We start from the raw sequence: 22,136 nt of genomic DNA on the forward strand, positions 1-22,136 counted from the left end.
GACGGCACAAGGAGTTTGGGAATCTCAGGAGGTGAGATTACCGATCAATATTTTGGAACTCCGTGCAATTTTCAGAGCTCTTCAGTTTTGGCCTCTTCTGTAGAGAGAATCGTTCATTTGTTTTCAGACAGACAATGTCACAACTGTGGCATACATCAATCATCAAGGAGGGACTCACAGTCCTCTGGCTATGAAAGAAGTATCTCGAATTTTTTTTTTTTTTTGGTTTGGGCGGAATCCAGCTCCTGTCTAATCTCTGCGGTTTATATCCCAGGTGTAGACAATTGGGAAGCGGATTATCTCAGCCGCCAAATGTTCCATCCGGACGAAAGGTCTCTTCACCCAGAGGTATTTCTTCAGATTGTTCAAATGTGGGAACTTCCAGAAATAGATCTGATGGCGTCTCATCTAAACAAGAAACTTCCCAGATATCTGTCCAGATCCCGGGATCCTCAGGCGGAGGCAGTGGATGCATTTTCACTTCCTTGGAAGTATCATCCTGCCTATATTTTTCCGCCTCTAGTTCTTCTTCCAAGAGTAATCTCCAAGATACTGAAGGAATGCTCGTTTGTTCTGCTGGTAGCTCCGGCATGGCCTCACAGGTTTGGTATGCGGATCTTGTCCGGATGACCTCTTGCCAACCATGGACTCTTCCGTTAGACCAGACTTTCTGTCGCAAGGTCCTTTTTTCCATCAGGATCTGAAATCCTTAAATTTATAGGTATGGAGATTGAACGCTTGATTCTTGGTCAAAGAGATTTCTCTGACTCTGTGATTAATACTATGTTACAGGCTCGTAAATCTGTATCTAGAGAGATATATTATAGAGTCTGGAAGACTTATATTTTTTGGTGTCTTTCTCATCATTTTTCTTGGCATTTTTTTAGAATGCCGAGAATTTTTTTCAGTTTCTTCAGGATGGTTTAGATAAGGGTTTGTCTGCAAGTTCCTTGAAAGGACAAATCTCTGCTCTTTCTGTTCTTTTTCACAGAAAGATTGCTATTCTTCCTGATATTCATTGTTTTGTACAAGCTTTGGTTCGTATAAAACCTGTCATTAAGTCAATTTCTCCTCCTTGGAGTTTGATTTTGGTTCTGGGAGCTCTTCAAGCTCCTCCCTTTGAACCTATGCATTCATTGGTCATTAAATTACTTTCTTGGGAAGTTTTGTTCCTTTTGGCCATCTCTTCTGCCAGAAGAGTTTCTGAATTATCTGCTCTTTTCTTGTGAGTCTCCTTTTCTGATTTTTCATCAGGATAAGGCGGTGTTGAGAACTTCTTTTGAATTTTTACCTAAAGTTGTGATTTCCAACAACATTAGTAGAGAAATTGTGGTTCCTTCATTATGTCCTAATCTTAAGAATTCTAAGGAGAAAGCATTGCATTCTTTGCATGTTGTTAGAGCTTTGAAATATTATGTTGAAGCTACTAAGTCTTTCCGAAAGACTTCTAGTCTATTTGTTATCTTTTCCGGTTCTAGAAAAGGCCAGAAAGCTTCTGCCATTTCTTTGGCATCTTGGTTGAAATCTTTAATTCATCTTGCCTATGTTGAGTCGGGTAAAACTCCGCCTCAGAGGATTACAGCTCATTCTACCAGGTCAGTTTCTACTTCCTGGGCGTTTAGGAATGAAGCTTCGGTTGATCAGATTTGCAAAGCAGCAACTTGGTCCTCTTTGCATACTTTTTCAATTCTACCTTTTTGATGTATTTTCTTCTTCTGAAGCAATTTTTGGTAGAAAAGTACTTCAGGCAGCGGTTTCAGTCTGAATCTTCTGCTTATGTTTTTTTATTAAACTTTATTTTGGGTGTGGATTATTTTCAGCAGGAATTGGCTGTCTTTATTTTATCCCTCCCTCTCTAGTGACTCTTGTGTGGAAAGATCCACATCTTGGGTAATCATTATCCCATACGTCACTAGCTCATGGACTCTTGCTAATTACATGAAAGAAAACATAATTTATGTAAGAACTTACCTGATAAATTCATTTCTTTCATATTAGCAAGAGTCCATGAGGCCCACCCTTTTTGTGGTGGTTATGATTTTTTTGTATAAAGCACAATTATTCCAATTCCTTATTTTATATGCTTTCGCACTTTTTTATCACCCCACTTCTTGGCTATTCGTTAAACTGAATTGTGGGTGTGGTGAGGGGTGTATTTATAGGCATTTTAAGGTTTGGGAAACTTTGCCCCTCCTGGTAGGAATGTATATCCCATACGTCACTAGCTCATGGACTCTTGCTAATATGAAAGAAATGAATTTATCAGGTAAGTTCTTACATAAATTATGTTTTTATGTTTACACCTAACACCCTAACATGAACCCCGAGTCTAAACACCCCTAATCTTACACTTATTAACCCCTAATCCGCCGCCCCCGACATCGCCGACACCTGCATAATATTATTAACCTCTAATCTGCTGCTCCGGACACCGCCGCCACCTACATTATACTTATTAACCCCTAATCTGCTGCCCCCAACATCGCCGAACCCTACATTATATTTATTAACCCCTAATCTTCTGCCCCCTATGTCGCTGCAACCTAACTAGATTTATTAACCCCTAATCTGCAGCCCACAACGTCGCCGCCACTATATTAAATGTATTAACCCCTAAACCTAAGTCTAACCCCCCTAACTTAAATATAATTTAAATATATCTAAATAAATATTCCTATCATTAACTAAATAATTCCTATTTAAAACTAAATACTTACCTATAAAATAAACCATAAGATAGCTACAATATAACTAATAGTTGCATTGTAGCTATCTTAGGGTTTATTTTTATTTTACAGGCAATTTTGTATTTATTTTAACTAGGTAGAATAGTTATTAAATAGTTATTAACTATTTAATAGCTACCTAGTTAAAATAAATTCAAATTTACCTGTAAAATAAATCCTAACCTAAGTTACAATTACACCTAACACTACACTATAATTAAATTAATTAACTAAACTAAATACAATTAAATACAATTTAAAAAAATTATCTAAAGTACGAAAAACAAACACTCACTAAATTACAGAAAATAATAAAATAATTACAAGTTTTTTAAACTAATTACACCTTATCTAATCCCCCTAATAAAATAAAAAAGCCCCCCAAAATAATAAAAAGCCCTACCCTATACTAAATTACAAATAGCCCTTAAAAGCGCCTTTTGCGGGGCATTGCCCCAAAGTAATCAGCTCTATTACCTGTAAAAAAAAGTACAATACCCCCCCCAACATTAAAACCCACCACCCACACACCCAACCCTACTCTAAAACCCACCCAATGCCCCCTTAATAAAACCTAACACTAATCCCTTGAAGATCACCCTACCTTGAGAAGTCTTCACCCAACCGGGCCGAAGTCCTCAACGAAGCCGGGCAAAGTGGTCCTCCAGACGGGCAGAAGTCTTCATCCAAGCCGGGAAGAAGAGGTCCTCCGGACAGAAGTCTTCATCCAGGCGGCATCTTCTATCTTCATCCATCCGGCACGGAGCGGCTCCATCTTCAAGACATCCGACTCGGAGCATCCTCTTCAAACGAAGTCCAACTGAAGAATGGAGGTTCCTTTAAATGATGTCATCAAAGATGGCGTCCCTTGAATTCCGATTGGCTGATAGAATTCTATCAGCCAATCGGAATTAAGGTAGAAAAAATCCTATTGGCTCATGCAATCAGCCAATAGGATTGAAGGTCAATCCTATTGGCTGATCCAATCAGCCAATAGAATGCGAGCTCAATCTTATTGGCTGATTGGATGGGTGGGGATACCACAGGCTTTCAGGATGGGTGGGGATACCACAGGCTAAATAAACTATTTCATATGCCAATATAAGGTTAATAGAAATACTAGAAAACAATTTAATACACTCCAGCAGATAAAGTGGATCATTGGGAACAAATTAAAGGAGAGAAAATTTTTGAGTGAACTGTCCCTTTAAGAACTATACTTCGTTTTGCATATGAGACGGCTGGACAGCAGCCTCCTGAGGGAATTACGGCTCATTCTACTAGGGCTGTCTCCTCTTCTTGGGCTTTCAATACTGAAGCTTCTGTGGAACAGATTTGCCTCGGCTGAGGCCTCTTTTGGGAGAAAGGTTCTTCAAGCGTTGGTGCCTTCTGTTTAGGTCCTCCCTGTTCACTCCCTGTCCTCTAGCTTGGGTATTGGTTCCCACTAGTAATTGGAATGACATTGTGGACTCACCATGCCATAGGAAAGAAAACAAAATGTATGCTTACCTGATAAATTTCTTTCTTTCCGAGGATGGAGTGTCCACGACCCCACCCTCTTTTAAAATTATAATTCAGCAGTTTTTTTGAGTATACCTCAGGCACCTTTTCACCCTTGTGCTACTTCTTTTTCCATTTTCCTTTGGCTGAATGACAGGGGATTGTGGGTAAGGGAAGCTACACTTAATAGCTTTACTGGGGTGCTCTTTGCCTCCTCCTGCTGGCCAGGAGTTGAATATCCCACTAGTAATTGGAATGACGTTGTGGGCTCTCCATGCCCGGGAAGAAAGAAATTTTTTCAGGTAAGCATAAATTTTTTTTTTTATAGGCCAGTGGTTTTCCTGTGCAGATCACTTAATGTGTGAATTAGGTTAAAGCCAGCAGGAGGAGGTAAAGAGCACCCCAGCAAAGCTGTTAAGTGTAACTTCCCTTACCCATAATCTCCAGTCATTCAGCTGAAGGAAAATGGAAAAAGAAGAAAACACAAGGCTGAAAAAGGTGCCTGAGGTTTACTCTAAAAAACTGCCGAATTATAATTTAAAAGAGGATGCGGTCGTGGACTCTCTGAAAAGAAAGAAATTTATCAGGTAAGCATACATTTTGTTTTCTTTCCTAAGACATGGAAAGTCCTTGACGTCATTCCAATTACTAGTGGGAACCAATACCCAAGCTAGAGGACACGGAATGAACAGGGAGGGAGAAAATGGCAGGAGGACCTAAACAGAAGGTACCACCGCTTGAAGAACCTTTCTCCCAAAAGAAGCCTCAACCGAGGCAAACGTATCAAATTTGTAGAATTTGGAAAAAGTATGCAGAGAGACCATGTAGCCGCCTTGCAAATCTGTTCCACAGAAGCTTATTTTTTGAAAGCCCAAGAAGAGGAGACAGCCATAGTAGAATGAGCCAAATTCTCTCAGGAGGCTGCTGTCCAACAGTCTCATAAGCCAAACGAATCAAACTTCTCAACCAAAGAGAAAGGGTAGTAGAAGTGGCCTTCTGACCCTTACATTTTCCAGAGAAAACAATAAACAGGGCAGAAGATTTCCGGAATTCTTTAGTAGCTTGTAAGTAAAATTTTAGAGCTTGCACAACATCCAAGTTATGCAGAAGACATTCCTTATGAGAAGAAGGATTAGGACAAAAAGAAGGATCAACAATTTTCTGATTAATGTTTCGATCCGACACCACCTTGGGGAGAAAACCCAATTTGGTACGAAGGACCGCCTTATCAGTATTAAAAATAAGGTACAGGGAGTCACACTGAAGAGCTGAAAGCTCAGACACTCTGCGAGCAGAAGAAATAGCAAGAAGAAACAAAACCTTCCAAGTTAACAACTTTATATCAACAACATGCATCGGCTCAAACAGGGCCTGCTGCAAAACTTTTAGAACTAGGTTAAGGCTCTAATTAAGGAGCAACAGGTTTAAACACAGGCCTAATTCTAACCAGGGCCTGAACAAAGGCTTGAACATCTGGTAAGTCTGCAAGACGTTTGTGCAAAAGGATAGATAGGGCAGAAATCTGACCCTTTAGAGTACTGACTGATAAATCCTTCTCCAGGCCTTCCTGAAGAAAAGACAAAATCCTGGGAATCCTCACCCTGCTCCAGGAGGACCCTTTAGATGCTCACCAATAAAGATTTTTGTGCCATACCTTATGGTAAATCTTGCGAGTAACAGGTTTGCTAACCTGGAGCATAGTTTCAATAAGCGCCTCAGAAAAACCACGTATAGACAGAACTAGGCGTTAAATCTCCAAGCAGTCAGCTTCAGAGAATCTAGGTTTGGGAGAGGAAAGGACCCTGAATTAGAAGGTTCTTCCTCAGAGGTAATCTCTAGGGAGGTAGCGCTGACATCTGTACCAGATCCGCGAACCAGATCATGCGAGGCCATGCAGGAGCTATTAGAATTACCAATGCTCTCTCCTGTTTGATACGAGCAATGACTCATGGAAGGAGAGCAAACGGAGGAAACGGGTAAGCCAGAGAACACATCCAAGGAACCGCTAGAGCATCTATCATAACGGCCTGAGGATCTCTCGACCTTGAACCATACTTTGGAACCTTGACGTTTTGGCGGAATGCCATCAGATCCAACCCTGGAACCCCCCACCTGAGGGTTATCTGAGAGGACACTTCTGAATGGAGAGCCCATTCCCCGGGATGAAAGGTCTACCTGCTCAGAAAATCCGCCTCCCAATTCTCCACTCCTGTAATGTGGATGACAGATAGAAGACAATCATGAGCTACAGCCTACTGCAGAATGCGAGTCATCTCCTTCATGGCCAAGGAACTCCGAGTTCCTTCATGGTGGTTGATGTAAACCACTGAGGTGATGTTGTCCGACTGGAATTTGATAAACCGGACTAAAGATAATTGAGGCCAAGCTGTCAAAGGCATTGAAGATTGCTCTTAAGTCCAAGATATGTATTGGAAGAGAAGACTCTTCCCGAGACCACAGCCCCTGAGCCTTCAGAGAACCCCAAACAGCTCCCCAGCCTGACAGGCTGGCGTCCGTAGTCACAATCACCCAGAAAGGTCTCAGGAAGCAAGTGCCCGCAACAGATGTTCCTGTGAAATCCACCACGAGAGAGTGTCTCTTGTCTAGATGCCGCAAAAGATGTTGAAAATGGTAAACAAATTACAAGCGTCACTAGACATTTCCTACATCATCACAATGGGAAAACAAGTACATTTAGATGCTGGGGAGTAGAAACTTTGCGACCAGGTATTCGTGGTGGAGATATAGAACAAGTTTTTTTAAAAAAGGAAGCAAAATGGATATTCAATCTGAACTGTGTAATGCCTAATGGCATGAACGAGAATAACAACTTTTGGGTGTTCCTGTGAAATCTTATCCAAATCTTATAACTGAAGTATATAGGTGTACCCCTTTAATTGTTTAAAGTCCCCATTTTCTAGACGTGCACCCAGAGTCCTATTTAGATGTATTTATGAATTTGATAATATATGAATAACTATATTAACTGTGGGCATTAATAGTAGACCTATTACATCAAGAGTCTATTATGATATGAGTTCTCCTAACATTTCTTACTTATTTAATTATAATGATTGTTTTGATATTCACTAAAATCATGGAATACTCATTATCAAATATTGTTATCACTATAAATAATAATCACTATCTGTTATCTTAAATATCCCCTACCTCAAGAAACCAAAAAATGGATGAACATTAGTAGCCCCTTTTAGGGTGATAATCACAAGAAATGTATTTCTTGAATATCCACAATATAGTTTTTGTTCCAAGGGAGTATTAATGTATGTAATTACCCTCACTGTATATTCACTTTACAATTACTACGTGAAAATTGTCCCTGGGATACACATAGCATACATGTTATCCCTTATCACAAGAATAACCAGGAATATTATCGTTTCAAATATAACATCTAACAATATAATACTTAAGCAAAGATAAATGAATAAAACGATGGAGACTATAGTAAGGATAGGTATTTTATTCCTTTAATCCGTTTACCCAGTCTTACTCGTTTCTCAATTAATGCTGTATCTAAGTAATAACTAACTTTGTGGTGCACGCAGAATTTGGGTCATAAATGAGTGACATGAGCTATTATTCACTATTGCCCATTGATTGTATAAAATAGCTTCACGGAGACTAACACTTATCTTTAAGTTCGGATTGGACAATAACGGCTTATTACTAGCCAATCCTCAGTCTGCTACCTCTAAAATCTTCTCCCACATAACACTGAATGTGATTCGTCCAAAGATGGGCGTAAACGTAACTCACAATACGATTGGCTATCTGTACACACTACAGGGTATTTAAGTGTCCATGGCCTGACACTCGGCTTGTTATTTGTTAAAAACACATTGAGAAAGGCCACTACTCGGCCGAAACGCGTTTGTGTGTATTGGGCTAGTGTGAATGTTTTGTTTTTAACTTTAATATCGCTATTCTGCTTTGATAAAGTAAGTGCAAGAGAATTAGACACAGTTCTTTAGCCATCCCTGTCACCTGAAGCCGGCGTATCCTGCTACCGGCCAGGAATACATGGGGGTGGTTTGGGCTGTGTTCAACTGTCTCAGTAAATTGCAAACTTTCTTTTTGCTGTTGCGGAATTCATGAGAGATATTTTGAGGTTATTTTCTACTGTAATATTGATTACTTTTAAAATAGTGGTTAATAAATAATGTTTTTTAAGCAAATTACTTAATTAAATGAGTTGAATATTCTTCAACAATATCACAATATTCGAGGTAATGAGTTCTATTTAACCCCCGCGTTGTCTGCTTTTCCCATGCTGCAGGGAAAGCGCAAGAGGAAAAGTAAACAATAAGTAAGTGAGGTTACTGACGCAGTTGTTACTATTTCGAATGCCCCCTCCCAGAAACCTGAGGAGGATAATTCGGTAGCATCTGAGGGTGAAATCTCAGACTCAGACAGTGTAATTCCTTCTGCTGATACTGAAGTTGTATCCTTCAGGTTTAAGCTAGAACACCTCTGTCTGTTACTTAAGGAGGTTTTAGCTACACTGGACGACAGCGACACCACGGTAATAGTCAATCTAAAAAAAATCCAGTAAGCTAAACAAATATTTTGATGTACCTTCCATGGCGGAGGTTTTTCCTGTACCAGATAGAGCTACAGAGATTATTGCTAAGGAATGCGAGAGACCGGGTATCCCTTTTTCTCCATCTTTTATATTTAAATATTTGTTTCCTATAGCAGATTCTATTAAGGCAGACAGTACCCAAGGTGGAAGGAGCAATTTCCATTCTGGCTAAGAGGACCACTATTCCCATAGAGGATAGTTGTTCTTTTAAGGATCCTATGGACAAAAAATTAGAGGGGTTGCTTAAGAAGATGTACGTACACCAGGGTTTACAATGGCAACCTGCTGTGTGCATTGCTACCGTCACTAGTGCAGCGGCATACTGGTTTGATGCGTTTTCTGATTCTATTAGGACAGACACTCCCCTTGAAGAGATCCAGGATAGGATAAAGGCCCTTAAGTTAGCCAATTCTTTTATTACGGATGCTTCCCTACAGGTTATTAAACTGGGAGCAAAGATTTCTGGTTTTGCTGTGCTGGCCCGCAGAGCCTTATTGTTAAAATCTTGGTCTGCGGATGTGTCATCTAAGTCTAAGCTTCTAAGCTTTTGGCTATTCCCTACAAGGGGAAGACCTTGTTTAGGCCTGGATTGGCGGAAATAATTTCTGACATTACGGGAGGAAAGGGTAATTTTCTCCCTCAGGACAAGAGAAATAAGCAGAAGGGACGTCAGAGCAATTTTCGTTCCTTTCGAAACTTCAAAAATAAGCCCTCCTCTCCTTCTTCCAAGCAGGAACAGTCTAAGCCTTCCTGGAGGCCTAACCAGTCTTGGAACAAGGGAAAACAATCCAAGAAGCCTGCTATTGACTCAAAGACAGCATGCAGGGTCTGCCCCTGATCCAGGACCGTATCTTGTGGGGGGCAGACTTTCTTTCTTCGCTCAGGCTTGGGTTCGGGATGTTCAGGATCCCTGGGCGGTGGACATCGTGTCCCAAGGATACAAACTAGAGCTCAAAACATTTTCTCCCAGGGGCAGGTTTCTCAAGATTATCTGTAGAATTCATTATCCCTTGGATGGTCCCTTGGAATTTCAGTCTCGCATACCTATTTCCTCCGTTCGCTCTTCTTCCTCGGGTCATTGCTCGACTCAAACAGGAGAGGGCGTTGGTTATCCTCATTGCGTGGCCTCGCAGGATTTGGTATGCAGACCTGGTGGAGATGTCATCTCTTCCACCTTGGAGACTTCCATTGAGAAAGGACCTTCTACTTAAAGGTTTATCTAAGCGTGGATTTTCAGAGTCGGTCATTGAGACCATGATTCATGCTCGTAAACCTGTGACTAGGAAAATTTACCATAAGATATGGCGTAAATATCTGTATTGGGTGAATCCAAGGGCTACTCTTGGAGCAGAGTTAGGATTCCTAGAATTCTGCCCTTTATCCAAGAAGGTTTGGAGAAGGGTTTATCGGCAAGTTCCCTAAGGGGTCAAATATCTGCCTTGTCTTTTTTGTTACATAAGCGTCTGGCGGACGTCCCAGACGTGCAATCATTTTGTCAGGCCTTCGTCAGGATCAGGCTTGTGTTTAAGCCAGTTACTCCTCCATGGTACTTAATTTAGTTCTTAAGGTTCTTCAAGGGGCTCCGTTTGAGCCTATGCATTCCTTAGATATTAAGTTGTTATCTTGGAAAGTTTTGTTTCTTGTTGCTATTTCATCTGCTCGTAGAGTGTCAGAGCTCACGGCACTACAGTATGAGTCTCCTTACCTTATTTTTCATTCGGATAAGGTAGTCTTGCGTACTAAGTTACGGTTTCTCCCTAAGGTAGTTTCAGATCGGAACATTAATCAGGAGATTGTTGTTCCTTCCTTGTGTCCTAATCCTTCTTCTCAGAAGGAACGACTTTTGCACAATATGGACGTGGTACGTGCATTAAAATTCTATTTACAGGCGACTAAAGATTTTCTTCAGTCTTCTGCTCTTTTTGTGGTATTCTCTGGGAAACGTAAAGGGCAGAAAGCTACGGCTACTTCTCTTTCTTTGTGGCTGAAGAATATCATTCCCTTTGCCTATGAGACTGCTGGACAGCAGCCTCCTGAGAGAGTTACGGCTCATTCTACGAGGGCTGTTTTCTCTTCCTGGGCATTCAAAAATGAAGCTTCTGTGGAACAGATTTGCAAGGCTGCAACTTGGCCCTCTCTTCACACTTTTTAAAAATTCTATAAATTTGACACTTTTGCCTCGGCTGAAGACTCTTTTGGGAGAAAGGTTCTTCAAGCAGTGGTGCCTTCCGTTTAGGTTCCCTGTCTTGTCCCTCCCTTATCATCTTTGTACTTTAGCTTGGGTATTGATTCCCAATAGTAATTAGATGATCCGTGGACTCATCGTGTCATTAGAAAGAAAACAAAATTTATGCTTACCTGATAAATGTATTTATTTCTTGACACGATGAGTCCACCGCCCGCCCTGTTCTTTTTAGACAGGGTTTGTTGGTATGTTATAAACTTCAGACACCTCTGCACCTTGTTGCTTTCTTTCTCTCCTTTGCTTCGGTCGAATGACTGGAGTTGGAGGGAAGGGAGGTGATATTTAACATCTTTGCTGTGGTGCTCTTTGCCGCCTCCTGCTGGGCAGGAGTAATATTCCCAATAGTAATTAGATGATTCGTGGACTCATCGTGCCAAGAAATAAATACATTTATCAGGTAAGCATAAGTTTTGTTTTGCAGTGTTTTTGTCTATTTTGTTTGTTTTTTTCTACTAAAACTACAGTCTTTGCTGCCCATGGACCCTAATGGATCAAGCTTTCTACTGAGGTCACTGTTGCAATGAAAGTATCTGCATAAAATCATTATCACTAGTGTAAATATAGAAAAAGTTCAAGTGAAGCTCTATTATACTCGTTTCAGCATTTCTTCACCGGCTTGGCAGCAATGCTGTGTAATCATTTTTCAATAGGTACAAATTTACCATTTTATTTACTATAAATCTTGCACGATTTTATTAGGATACTTTCATTGCATCACAGCCAGTGTGGAAGAATTGCCAGATATTTATCTCAGGATGATTTCTGTAATTCATATTCAAGATTAATTGAATTCCCAGACTGATTCTCTTTTTGTGGACATTTTTGTGAAATTTGTGTTTTATGTAAATGTATCTCTTGGCAATAATGGTGAAACCTCTGAAGCTGCCATTTATTGTTTCTAAAGTTTATCCATTAGTTTAATGAAAGTTCAGATGCCGTGACTTTCCATTATTTTCCATCTTAATATCTCTTAATGGGATCTAAACAGTCATCATAATGGGTGCACTAAGCATCTTTAAAGGGACAGTCTAGTCAAAATTAAACTTTAGTGATTCAGATAGGGCATGCAATTTTAAACAAAAATTTACTTCTTTTATCATCAAATTTCTTTTGTTCTCTTGGTATTCTTTGCTGAAAGCTAAACCTCGGTAGGGACCTATGCTAATTTCTTAGCCCTTGAAGACCGCCTCTTATCTCAGTACATTTTAACAGTTTTTTTTAGAGCTAGACGGTGCTAGTTCATGTTTTTCATATAGATAACATTGTGCTCACTCCTTTGGAGTTACCTAGGATTGAGCCCTGATTGACTAAATGCAAGTCTGTCAAAAGAACTAAAATAAGGGGACAGTCTGCAGAGGCTTAAATACAAGGTAATCACAGAGGTAAACAGTTTCTAATTTACTCCTGTTATCATGTTTTCTTCGGTTTCTTGGTATCTCTATTTGAAAATCAGGAACTTAAAGGGATACTAACCCCACATTTTTTTCTTTCATGATTCAGATAGAGCATGCAATTTTTAGCAACTTTCTAATTTACTCCTATTATCGATTTTTCTTTGTTCTCATGTTATCTTGATTTGAAAAAGCAGTAATAAAAGGTTAGGAACCAGCCCATTTTTAGTTCAGCACCTTGGTAGAGCTTGCTGATTGGTTTGCTACATTTAGCCACAAATCAGCAAGTGCTACTCAGGTGCTGAACAAAAAATGGTCCGGCTCTAAAGCTTACAGTACTGCTTTTTCAAATCAAGATAGCATGAGAACAAAGAAAAATTTATAATAGGAGTAAATTAGAAAGGTGCTTAAAATCTCATGCTCTATCTGAATCATGAATAAAAAAAATTGAGTTTAGTATCCCTTTAAGCTTAGGAGCCGGACCATTTTTGGTGATTGATGGCTGATCAAAAAAATGGGCGACTCCTAAGCTTACATTCCTGCTTTTTCAAATAAAGATACCAAGAGAATGAAGAAAAATTGATAATAGGAGTAAATAAGAAAGTTGCTTAAAATTGAATGCTCTGTCTGAATCATGAAAGAATAAAAAAATGGGTTTACGATCCCTTTAAGTAGTTCCTATAGCTTGGTTTAAAATAATTTTTCTTTTGTTTTTATGGATTATTTTATTTAACAACAATCATTTATTAACACATTTGTTGTCTCTTTATTTGTTAAAAAACTATATCAAATCAAGGTTGAATGTTTCTGTATTATAGCACACCACTAACTGCTATTGTTATTTCTTTTCTAGGAGATTACTCGCTGAAGCTGCTCTTCAGAAACTGGATCTCCAAACGGCTGAACAGGCATTTGTGCGCTGCAAAGATTACCAAGGAATTGAGTTTGTTAAACGCCTTGGAAACCTGCAGAGCGAGTCCATGAAGAAAGCTGAAGTAGCAGCCTATTTTGGAAGATTTGAAGAAGCCGAGAGAATGTACTTGGACATGGACAGGAGGTAGGAGAACTGTACAGCAATAACTCGCAAGTAGAAAATGTGCTTGAAAAATAGCCGTTCTCTCATTTAAACTTGTAATGCACCTTCATAGTGAAAGTTGGTTGCTATTAATGATACATTGTTTGGGGTCAGAAATAATAATACTTTAAGAATGCATACATTTTAATTTTCGTTGCTTTTTTCAAATTTTTTAATAAATAGAAAACATACATCATTTCAGAAGTATTTTTCATTATTTATGGTAAACTTTTGTTGGTGGTCTAAAATCACCAGCTGCTATCAGTTTGCTTTTCTCCAGGACAAAACAGCAAACCCTGTATAATATATAGGCGCTGTACAAAAGGCGTACAGTACTGTGCAAAAGTCTTAGGCCACTATTACATTTGTTGTTTTAGCAATGGTATAATGACCATATATACTTTTTTCTCTCTTTATTAGAATACAACCAGAAAATACAGGATATTTGTATGCAGTATTAAAAAATGAAAATAATAATCAGAAAAAAATACTTCTATATAAAGTGGCAAGTATTTAGTGTGACCTCCCCTTACACTTGAGCAATAGCAGGAACCTGGCTCTCGTAAACCTAAATTGAATGGAACCCTAATTAATTTCATTGCTAACACCTGTATTTGTCCTACTATTTCATGTTAAAATGACTGCTGTTAAAAAGGTCTATTACACCAGGTTTGTGCAATACATGCTTGAGCACTACATGCACGTGTTTTATGAGTTTAATTCATTGGAAGCTTGCTAATAATACTAACTTTCATTCCATCCAAAATGCCAAAATCACAGAGTTTGACAGACATAAATTCATAATTCTCTCTCTCTCAAAGGGAAATCGACAAACAAACTGGATACTCAAGATGTGGTATTCAAGCTGTTCTAAAGAAATTTGAAGAATCAGGAGAGGTCAAGGACAAAAAAAGGACTGGAAAGCCAAGAAAAATTTCAAAATCTGATGAGAAGTTTCTCAGAGTTTCTTCTTTGAGAGAACAGAGTTTCTTCTTTGAGGGACCAGAAGAAGTCCAGCAAGGACCTGGCTCAACATCTGGTAGCTTCATGAGGATGCCGAGTTGACCCTTCTACAGTCCGAAGAAGCTTGAATAGGAATGGGCTATGTGGAAGGGTAGTAACCAACAAACCACTTTTGTTTGGAAAGGGAACAGAGTGAAAATGCTAAGATATGCTAAAGCTTACAAAGATTGGAATGAAGATCAGTGGAAAATAGTATTATGGAGTGACCAAATCCAAATTTGAATTTCTTGGGTCCAATCGTCAACAATATGTGAGAAGAGTTGGTGAGAGATGGAAGAATGAGTGCTTGCAGCCTTCAGTAAAACACAGTGGAGGGTCTGTCCTGGTTTGGGGCTGCATTTCTGCCAGTGGTGTTGGCAATATTGTCCGAATTGATGTGATCATGAATGCTGAAAAGTTCAGACAGGTTTTAATTCATCATGCCATTCCTCCTGGAAAGTGCCTGATTGGGAATGGTTTTATTTTTCAGCATGATAACGATCCCAAGCACACTGCTAATGCAGTGAAATCATATTTGGAGAGAAAAACAGCTGGTAAAACACTGACAGTCATGGACTGGCCTCCACAGAGTCCAGACCTGAATATTATAGAGGCAGAATGGGATCACCTGGACAGAGAGAGAAAAGACCACCTAAATCTAAAGAAGAACTCTGGGAAGTGCTGAAAGAAGCCTGGTATAATATACCAGAAGATTACTTTCGAAAACTTCAAGACAGTCTCCCCAAAATAGTTCAAGATGTGCTTAGTGCCATGGGAGGTCACACTAAATACTGACTTTTGCCTGAAGAAGCCAATTTGTTCTGAAAATTGTGTTTTTTAATATTTTGTGTACATATTTCCTGTTTGTATCTTAATAAAGAGACCGAAAAATAAATATGGATGGATATTAAAACTTTGCTAAAACAACAAATCTAATGGTGGCCAAAGAATTTTGCACAGTACTGCATATTGTATAGGAGAGGGAGGTACCCTGAAGACAGTCAACTTACTCCAAGAAGGCACAAAGTGGTATACTCACTAGTACCGTACCAGTGTGATTGTGAAGTAATGTAATGAGAAATATAAAGCTTTTTTGTTTATTCAGATTCCAGTATGACTTGTGTATCATGCATGCTCTAATAGTACTTTAGCACTTTAACAGAGGTACCAATACTACTTATAAAAGTGTTTGTGCATTCACCATTTAAGGAGCCAGATATTATTTAAATGTGAAAACTGTAGTTCAAGTTGAAAGACTGTATTCACTATATTGTGAAATAATCTTCTGATGCAGAGAAGACTATCTTTGTTTTACTAATCAAACATTATGAACCAGACTACAATTTTATGGTACATTTGTAAGGGTCCATAATTGATTTAAAAACTGTTAGGCAAGTCTTTAAATGCTTAGTAGCTATTCCAAGTGGAATTTGACATAGTGAATTGTGATGTGTTGTTTACTCTTGCAATATTAAAATTATACAGAGATCTTGCTATTGGCCTGCGAATGAAACTGGGTGACTGGTTTCGAGTATTACAGCTGCTGAAAACAGGGTCTGGGGACTCAGATGACACTCTACTGGAACAGGCAAACAATGCTATTGGCGACTATTTTGCAGACCGACAGAAATGGTAAGGAGACGTGAGTTTGTTTATAAGTATCACAGATGTAAGACTGTTACTTCTTCATCCTCTATGGCACTTCTGTGATTATATTTGTTTTATTAATATATGTACAATAAGCAGTTTATGTTATGAGTAAACCAGTATTTTGCTGTGTTTCAGTGGTGAATCTTAGCAAGGGTGATATTATACCCTATCAGTGGGAGTCAGAACACTTAGCAATATGACTGCTACTGAAAATATCCCAAATTACTAATGTCTTTTTCTGCAAGTTTTAATTCCTATAGTCTTGAAAATAATGCATAGTGACAAATATAGTGTAATAATGCTGATTTATCATTCTTAAAGGGGAATTAAAATAGTTTATATATTTATTTAGGTATCAGAAATGAATCAATGGATTGCAAAAGATTTGCATACAAATTAAATGTTTCAAATACATTTAAAGCTGCCATTTTGCAGTCTAGATGCACACCATTTGAAATGCTTTTTTAGTGCTGTTTATCTTATATCCTTTGTTATAGCCAAATGTAATATTAACAGATATAAATGAGCTCTTGGATACTAAGCAATCACTGTGCAGCATTTCAGAGGGTCCGAAATCTATAAAACACACTCCATTATTTGTGGTGGCAATGAAAAAAAACTAATTTTCACATTTAAATTACAGGAAAAAAAAAAAAGTGCACTTAAGTGTTTTTTCACTGTGTATAGTTAAACCTTTTGTGGGCATTACATTTTGAGCTTAAAGGGATAGTAAAGTCCAAATTAAACTTTCATATTCAGTTAGGACATGTAATTGTAAACAACTTTCTATTTTACTTTTATCATCAAATTTGCTTTGTTTCTATTCTTAGTTGAAAGCTAAACCTAAGTAGGCTCATATGCAAATTTCTAAGCACTTGAAGGCCGCCTTTTATCTGAATGCATTTGACAGTTTTTCACAGCTAGAGGACGTTAGTTTGTGTTTCATATAGATAACATTGTGCCCATGCACGTGGAGTTATTTAATAGTCAGCACTAATTGCCTGAAATGCAAGTCTGTCAAAAGATCTGAGATAAGGAGGCAGTCTGCAGAAGCTTAGATACAAGGTAATTAAAGAGTTAAAAAGTATATTTCTATAACAGTGTTGGTTGCAAAACTGGGGAATGGTAAATAAAGGGATTATCTATCTTTTTAAACAATAACATTTTTGTTTTTTACTATTCCTTTAATGTCCATTTAAATCAAAGAGGTTTCCATCTTTGTCAGTGCATGTTATCAGTGGAGTCCCTGCAGTCTTACAACTATATGCAAATCGTATCACTTTAGTAGGAGTGAAAAGGAATACTTTTACAATTTCCCTTTTGCATTCTTGTTTGGAAGCTATTAATATGGGACATCTAACAACACATCTTGTGATAGGCTGTGCTTGGTATGAACCAGTCAGACCCAAAAGTGATATAAGAGGTAACATACTCTACGGATGTAAACGCATATGGTTTTATGTTGTGCTTGTATATTGTAGGGCTAATGCTGTGCAGTATTATGTACAGGGAAGAAACCAAGAGCGTCTGGCAGAATGTTATTATATGCTAGAAGATTATGATGGACTCGAGATTCTGGCTAACTCACTCCCAGAAAACAACAAGTTACTTCCCGTAAGCTTTATAAGGACAATACATTTATTTATTGGGCTATTCTATTGTAAAATAATAATATTCATAATTGTATGTTATAAATAAGATGTACAATTACTATCACTTACATTCTTTACACAAGTGTTAGGAAATAGTTGTGTTAAATAATGACCACAATTTGAACTGTCTTATCATAAGATGAAATATTATTTTCAAGGTTTATTCTCATGTGAAAATACACAGGTGAAATAAATAGTATACAAAATAGGGATAGACCGATATATCGGAGCGGACGATTTTTAGGGCCGATATTTTGAATCTGCGGTAAATCCGGCTCCCATGGACGCCAAGCCGGATTTACCGCACAGCTATTGGCTAAGAGGTGAAAATGTCACCTCTTACCCAAAATTTTTTTTAGCCGTGGGCTGCTGTAGGAGCTAAAAACGGCGATCGATTGAATCAAATAAAGGAGCTTTCCTTCATGAATGAAAGTGCCCTTTATTTGTTTCAGTTTATACCAGATTTGTGTAGAAATTGTGTTGATTTTTCAAAACTTTAAATGTACAGAATATCGGCCCCTGTTATCGGCCTGAAAGGCAGTCAATAATCGGTATCAGCCCTGAAAAAATATCGGTCTATTCCTTATACAAAACCCAATATTTCTTGGTGTTGCTGTGATGCATGAATAATGCTATAGTTGTGTTACAAATTGAATATTAGTGTCAGAAATAAATGTTTTGTGTTATAAATGATTCTGTAGTTGCAATTTGTACTAGTTTATTATTATAGTTGCACTTCACATAATGAGTTTTATGTTGCTGGACAGGATATCGCCTGCATGTTTGTGGCAGTAGGAATGTGCGATCAGGCTATAACAGCCTTTCTGAAGTGTAACCAGCCCAAGGCTGCAGTAGATGCCTGTGTCCACTTAAACCAGGTGAGCTGCTGTTTTATGTTTAAATTAAGAATCCTAAAAAAATGTAAATATGGAGATTGACAAATGTGTTTAAATTCTAAGAGACTTGAACTTTTTTTGGGTTTCATATAACTCATATGTGGTTTATATTATATGTATAAAACCTGTACCAGAAATCATGTTCATCTCTTTGTTATCAGAAGCACGTGCACAGTTGTTTTGCCTTTTAACAATACAGTAAAGTAAAAAAATTACTTTCATGGTTTAAACCGGGCGTGCAATTTTAAAAACCTTTATAATTTACTTCTTTTAAAAGATTTGCTTTATTCTCTTGTTATCCTTATCCTTTGTTGATTAGTAAACCTAGGTAGGATCATAGGAGCTCAGGGGGATGCTTGTGTCTCTAGCACTCCTGGGCAGCCGTATTTGCAACCATGTTATATATTGTTACAAACACTACTGCCTAGAGCAGAGCTTTCCAAACTTTTCATCTTGGTGACACACCTTTTAGACCTACATCATTTTGCGACACAGTAAATCAGTTGTACTAGCAAAATGGAGGTTAAACTAACTTGTTTTAAGAGATACGGACACATAAATAAATTATATAATAACTAAATGTATTAACAAGTAACAGTAAGTATGTGCAAGAATTAAAAAAAAAAGTTTATAATAACTACACCAATAACTACTTACTATTTTAATGGGATGTATGAGGTTGATGGGATGAACACAATTTCTGAATATTTGGTGGAATATTAGATAAAGACACTCTCACATCTCATCATCAAGCATTTTTAAGCTTCCACTTCCTATCCATATATCAAGAGCAGGAGCAGCAATGCACTACTGGGAGCTAGCTGCAAAAAAACCCCCACTGACTTCAGCTCAGCATTTAAACTGCCGCCCTCAGAGCTCGGTGAGTCCGATTGACTACTGCCCGCGCTGCAAACACACTGCTGTCCCACTCACTGACTACACGTGCAGTCACAAGCCAATTAAGGAGACTACACGTGCAGTCAGGAGCCAATGTGCCGCCAAAGCTGCCAATTGGAATAGTTTCAGTTCCCACTGAGCTGCGCCAAAAGGTTAAGATGATCTGTGATCCCCTAGGTATCAATCACGTGTCAACCATATGATATGCATAGCAGGCAGGAAGTCAGAAATCCAAAAAAATTTTTGACAAAAATTAAATTTAAAATTTTTTGTGCTGAAGCAGGGACACACCTACACACTGCTGCCGACACACTAGTGTGTCCCGACACACAGTTTGGAAAGCACTGGCCTAGAGTATTAAAGACACATTCATGTTTGTTGGCTTCTATGAGTCTACCTGGGTTTACTATTCAATAAAGAGAATTTTTTTCTTTCATGATTCAGATAGAGAATACCATTTTAAACAGCATTCCAGTTACTTCTATTATCCAATTTGTTTCAGTCTTTAGATATCCTTTGTTGAAGAAATAGAAATGCACATGGGTGAGCCAATCACACAACGCATTTATGTGCAGCCACCAATCAGCAGCTGCTGCGCCTATTTAGATATGCTTTTCTACAAAAGATATCACAAGAATGAAGCAAGAATAGAAGTAAATTGGAAAGTTTAAAATTGCATGCTCTTTCATGAAATCATGAAAGAAAAAATTTGGGTTTCATGTCTCTTTAATCGTAGAAGATTTTTTTTAAATTGAACGCTCTAAATCATAAACATTATATTTTTATTTTACTGTCACTGCAACATTTATTGAAAAACTTTGATTTAACCATTTGGTTAATAGTAATACACAAGTGATTTAAGTCCTTTGTTACCTGTAACATACACAAACATGCCGCAGTCATCTTTAACTTTGGAGTTGTTATATTGATTAGCAAAATTTTTTTCCTGAGAAGTAAACTTTTGATTTATTTGTAATTAGACATTGTATATTTGTTTTTTAATATTTGTAAGTAGATAATATGCATAACCAATATGCACTGGTCCACTGCTAAAATCACACATAATACTAGAGATTTGTCATAGTTGTCATTGTTCGAGCTACATATTCAGTATGTTACAGTCCACTATAAAATAATTTAAGCTTTTTCATTTTATTATTTTGTACAATTTATAATGGGGAAAGAATGTGCATTGTAAATAAAGCTGCACTGTTAGCCTTGTAAAAACAGGAGGCAGCCTGAGAACACATGGCTATCGGAGAATGCAAGCTTAAAGAATCAGATGCATAATTGTGATATTTTTTCATATTTTCATAGTGGAATAAAGCTGTGGAACTGGCTAAAAATCACAACATGAGAGAAATTGGACCCTTGCTGGACAAATATGCATCTCATTTGTTAGAAAACAACAAAACGCTTGATGCTATTGAACTTTACCGGAAAGCCAACCACTTTCTAGAAGCAGCCAAGCTCATGTTTAAGGTATGGCTAAATGTGTGATTGAATCTGCATCAATAGCTGCTGCAAAATTAAATTTTACCCTATCTGGATATGTTTTCAGCTTAGCCTCATGACTGAACTCTTATTTTGCTGTGATGATAATTTGTCATTTCCATCTAATATGAGGAGAGTCCACGGCTTCATTCATTACTTGTGGGAAATACAGAACCTGGCCACCAGCAGGAGGCAAAGACACCCCAGCAAAGGCTTAAATACCTCCCCCACTCCCTTCATACCCCAGTCATTCTTTGCCTTTTGTCACAGGAGGTTGGCAGAGAAGTGTCAGAAATTTCGGAGTAGTCTCTTATGGAGGGTAGTACTCTTCGAGATGGGACTGGAGTTTTAAGTAATCCTGTCAGCCTCTCAGTGAGAGCATGGATGAAAGATAGAGTCCGGAGATGCAGGGAGAGTCTTTCTGCGAAACCATCCCGACATATTAACAGCTCCCTAAGCAATCAGCGTTGACGAGTTTCGCTGCCTGCTTTCATCACTCAAGTCCATGTCAGGAGTGTTGCTACACACTGTCAAACTTGAGAGGCCGTGTTCCTGTTCCACGTCATTGATTCTGGTAAAATTGTTTAATTTTTTATATTTGTAATGATAACGCAAGAAGACAGGGTCACAGTGTGGCTTCTTTTATCTGTATAGAATCAAGAGTTAATATCTCCGGAAGGTGATTATTGAACAGGGGGGGATGTATACATGATTGTTTTGTTGTGTTTTTGCTGCGACATGTGTAAGATGTGGCTCGGGCTATGTGAAACAGTCATGCTTTTCCTTCCTTGGATTACTGCGCAGCCTGTTTATTTGGCGCACTTTTTCTTGGCTGCAGGGGCAGTCCTGCATGACACTCCATGGGACCGAGTGTGGCTTTTTCCTCTTCCTTTCCTGACCGTCGGTTGCAGGAGACGAAATCGATTTTCTGTGTGGGCCTGGGTCATAGGAGGTGGTGAGTGCCCCAGCCATTGGGAGTATAAAGGTGCCATTTAAATCCTG

At 38.4% G+C, this 22,136-nt stretch overlaps 1 protein-coding gene across 1 annotated transcript in view; it reads left to right on the forward strand.

The window, feature by feature from the left end:
- The window catches only part of WDR35 (WD repeat domain 35), a 291,517-nt gene that overhangs the window by 160,807 nt on the left and 108,574 nt on the right, over positions 1 to 22,136 (forward strand). The window contains 5 exon segments of the mRNA XM_053709650.1: positions 13,322 to 13,525; positions 16,031 to 16,177; positions 17,677 to 17,809; positions 18,615 to 18,725; positions 20,958 to 21,122. Of these exon segments, the coding sequence (XP_053565625.1) occupies positions 13,322 to 13,525; positions 16,031 to 16,177; positions 17,677 to 17,809; positions 18,615 to 18,725; positions 20,958 to 21,122 (760 nt within the window).

This window comes from Bombina bombina, chromosome 4 (assembly GCF_027579735.1).
Source record: "Bombina bombina isolate aBomBom1 chromosome 4, aBomBom1.pri, whole genome shotgun sequence".
NCBI lineage: Eukaryota > Metazoa > Chordata > Amphibia > Anura > Bombinatoridae > Bombina > Bombina bombina.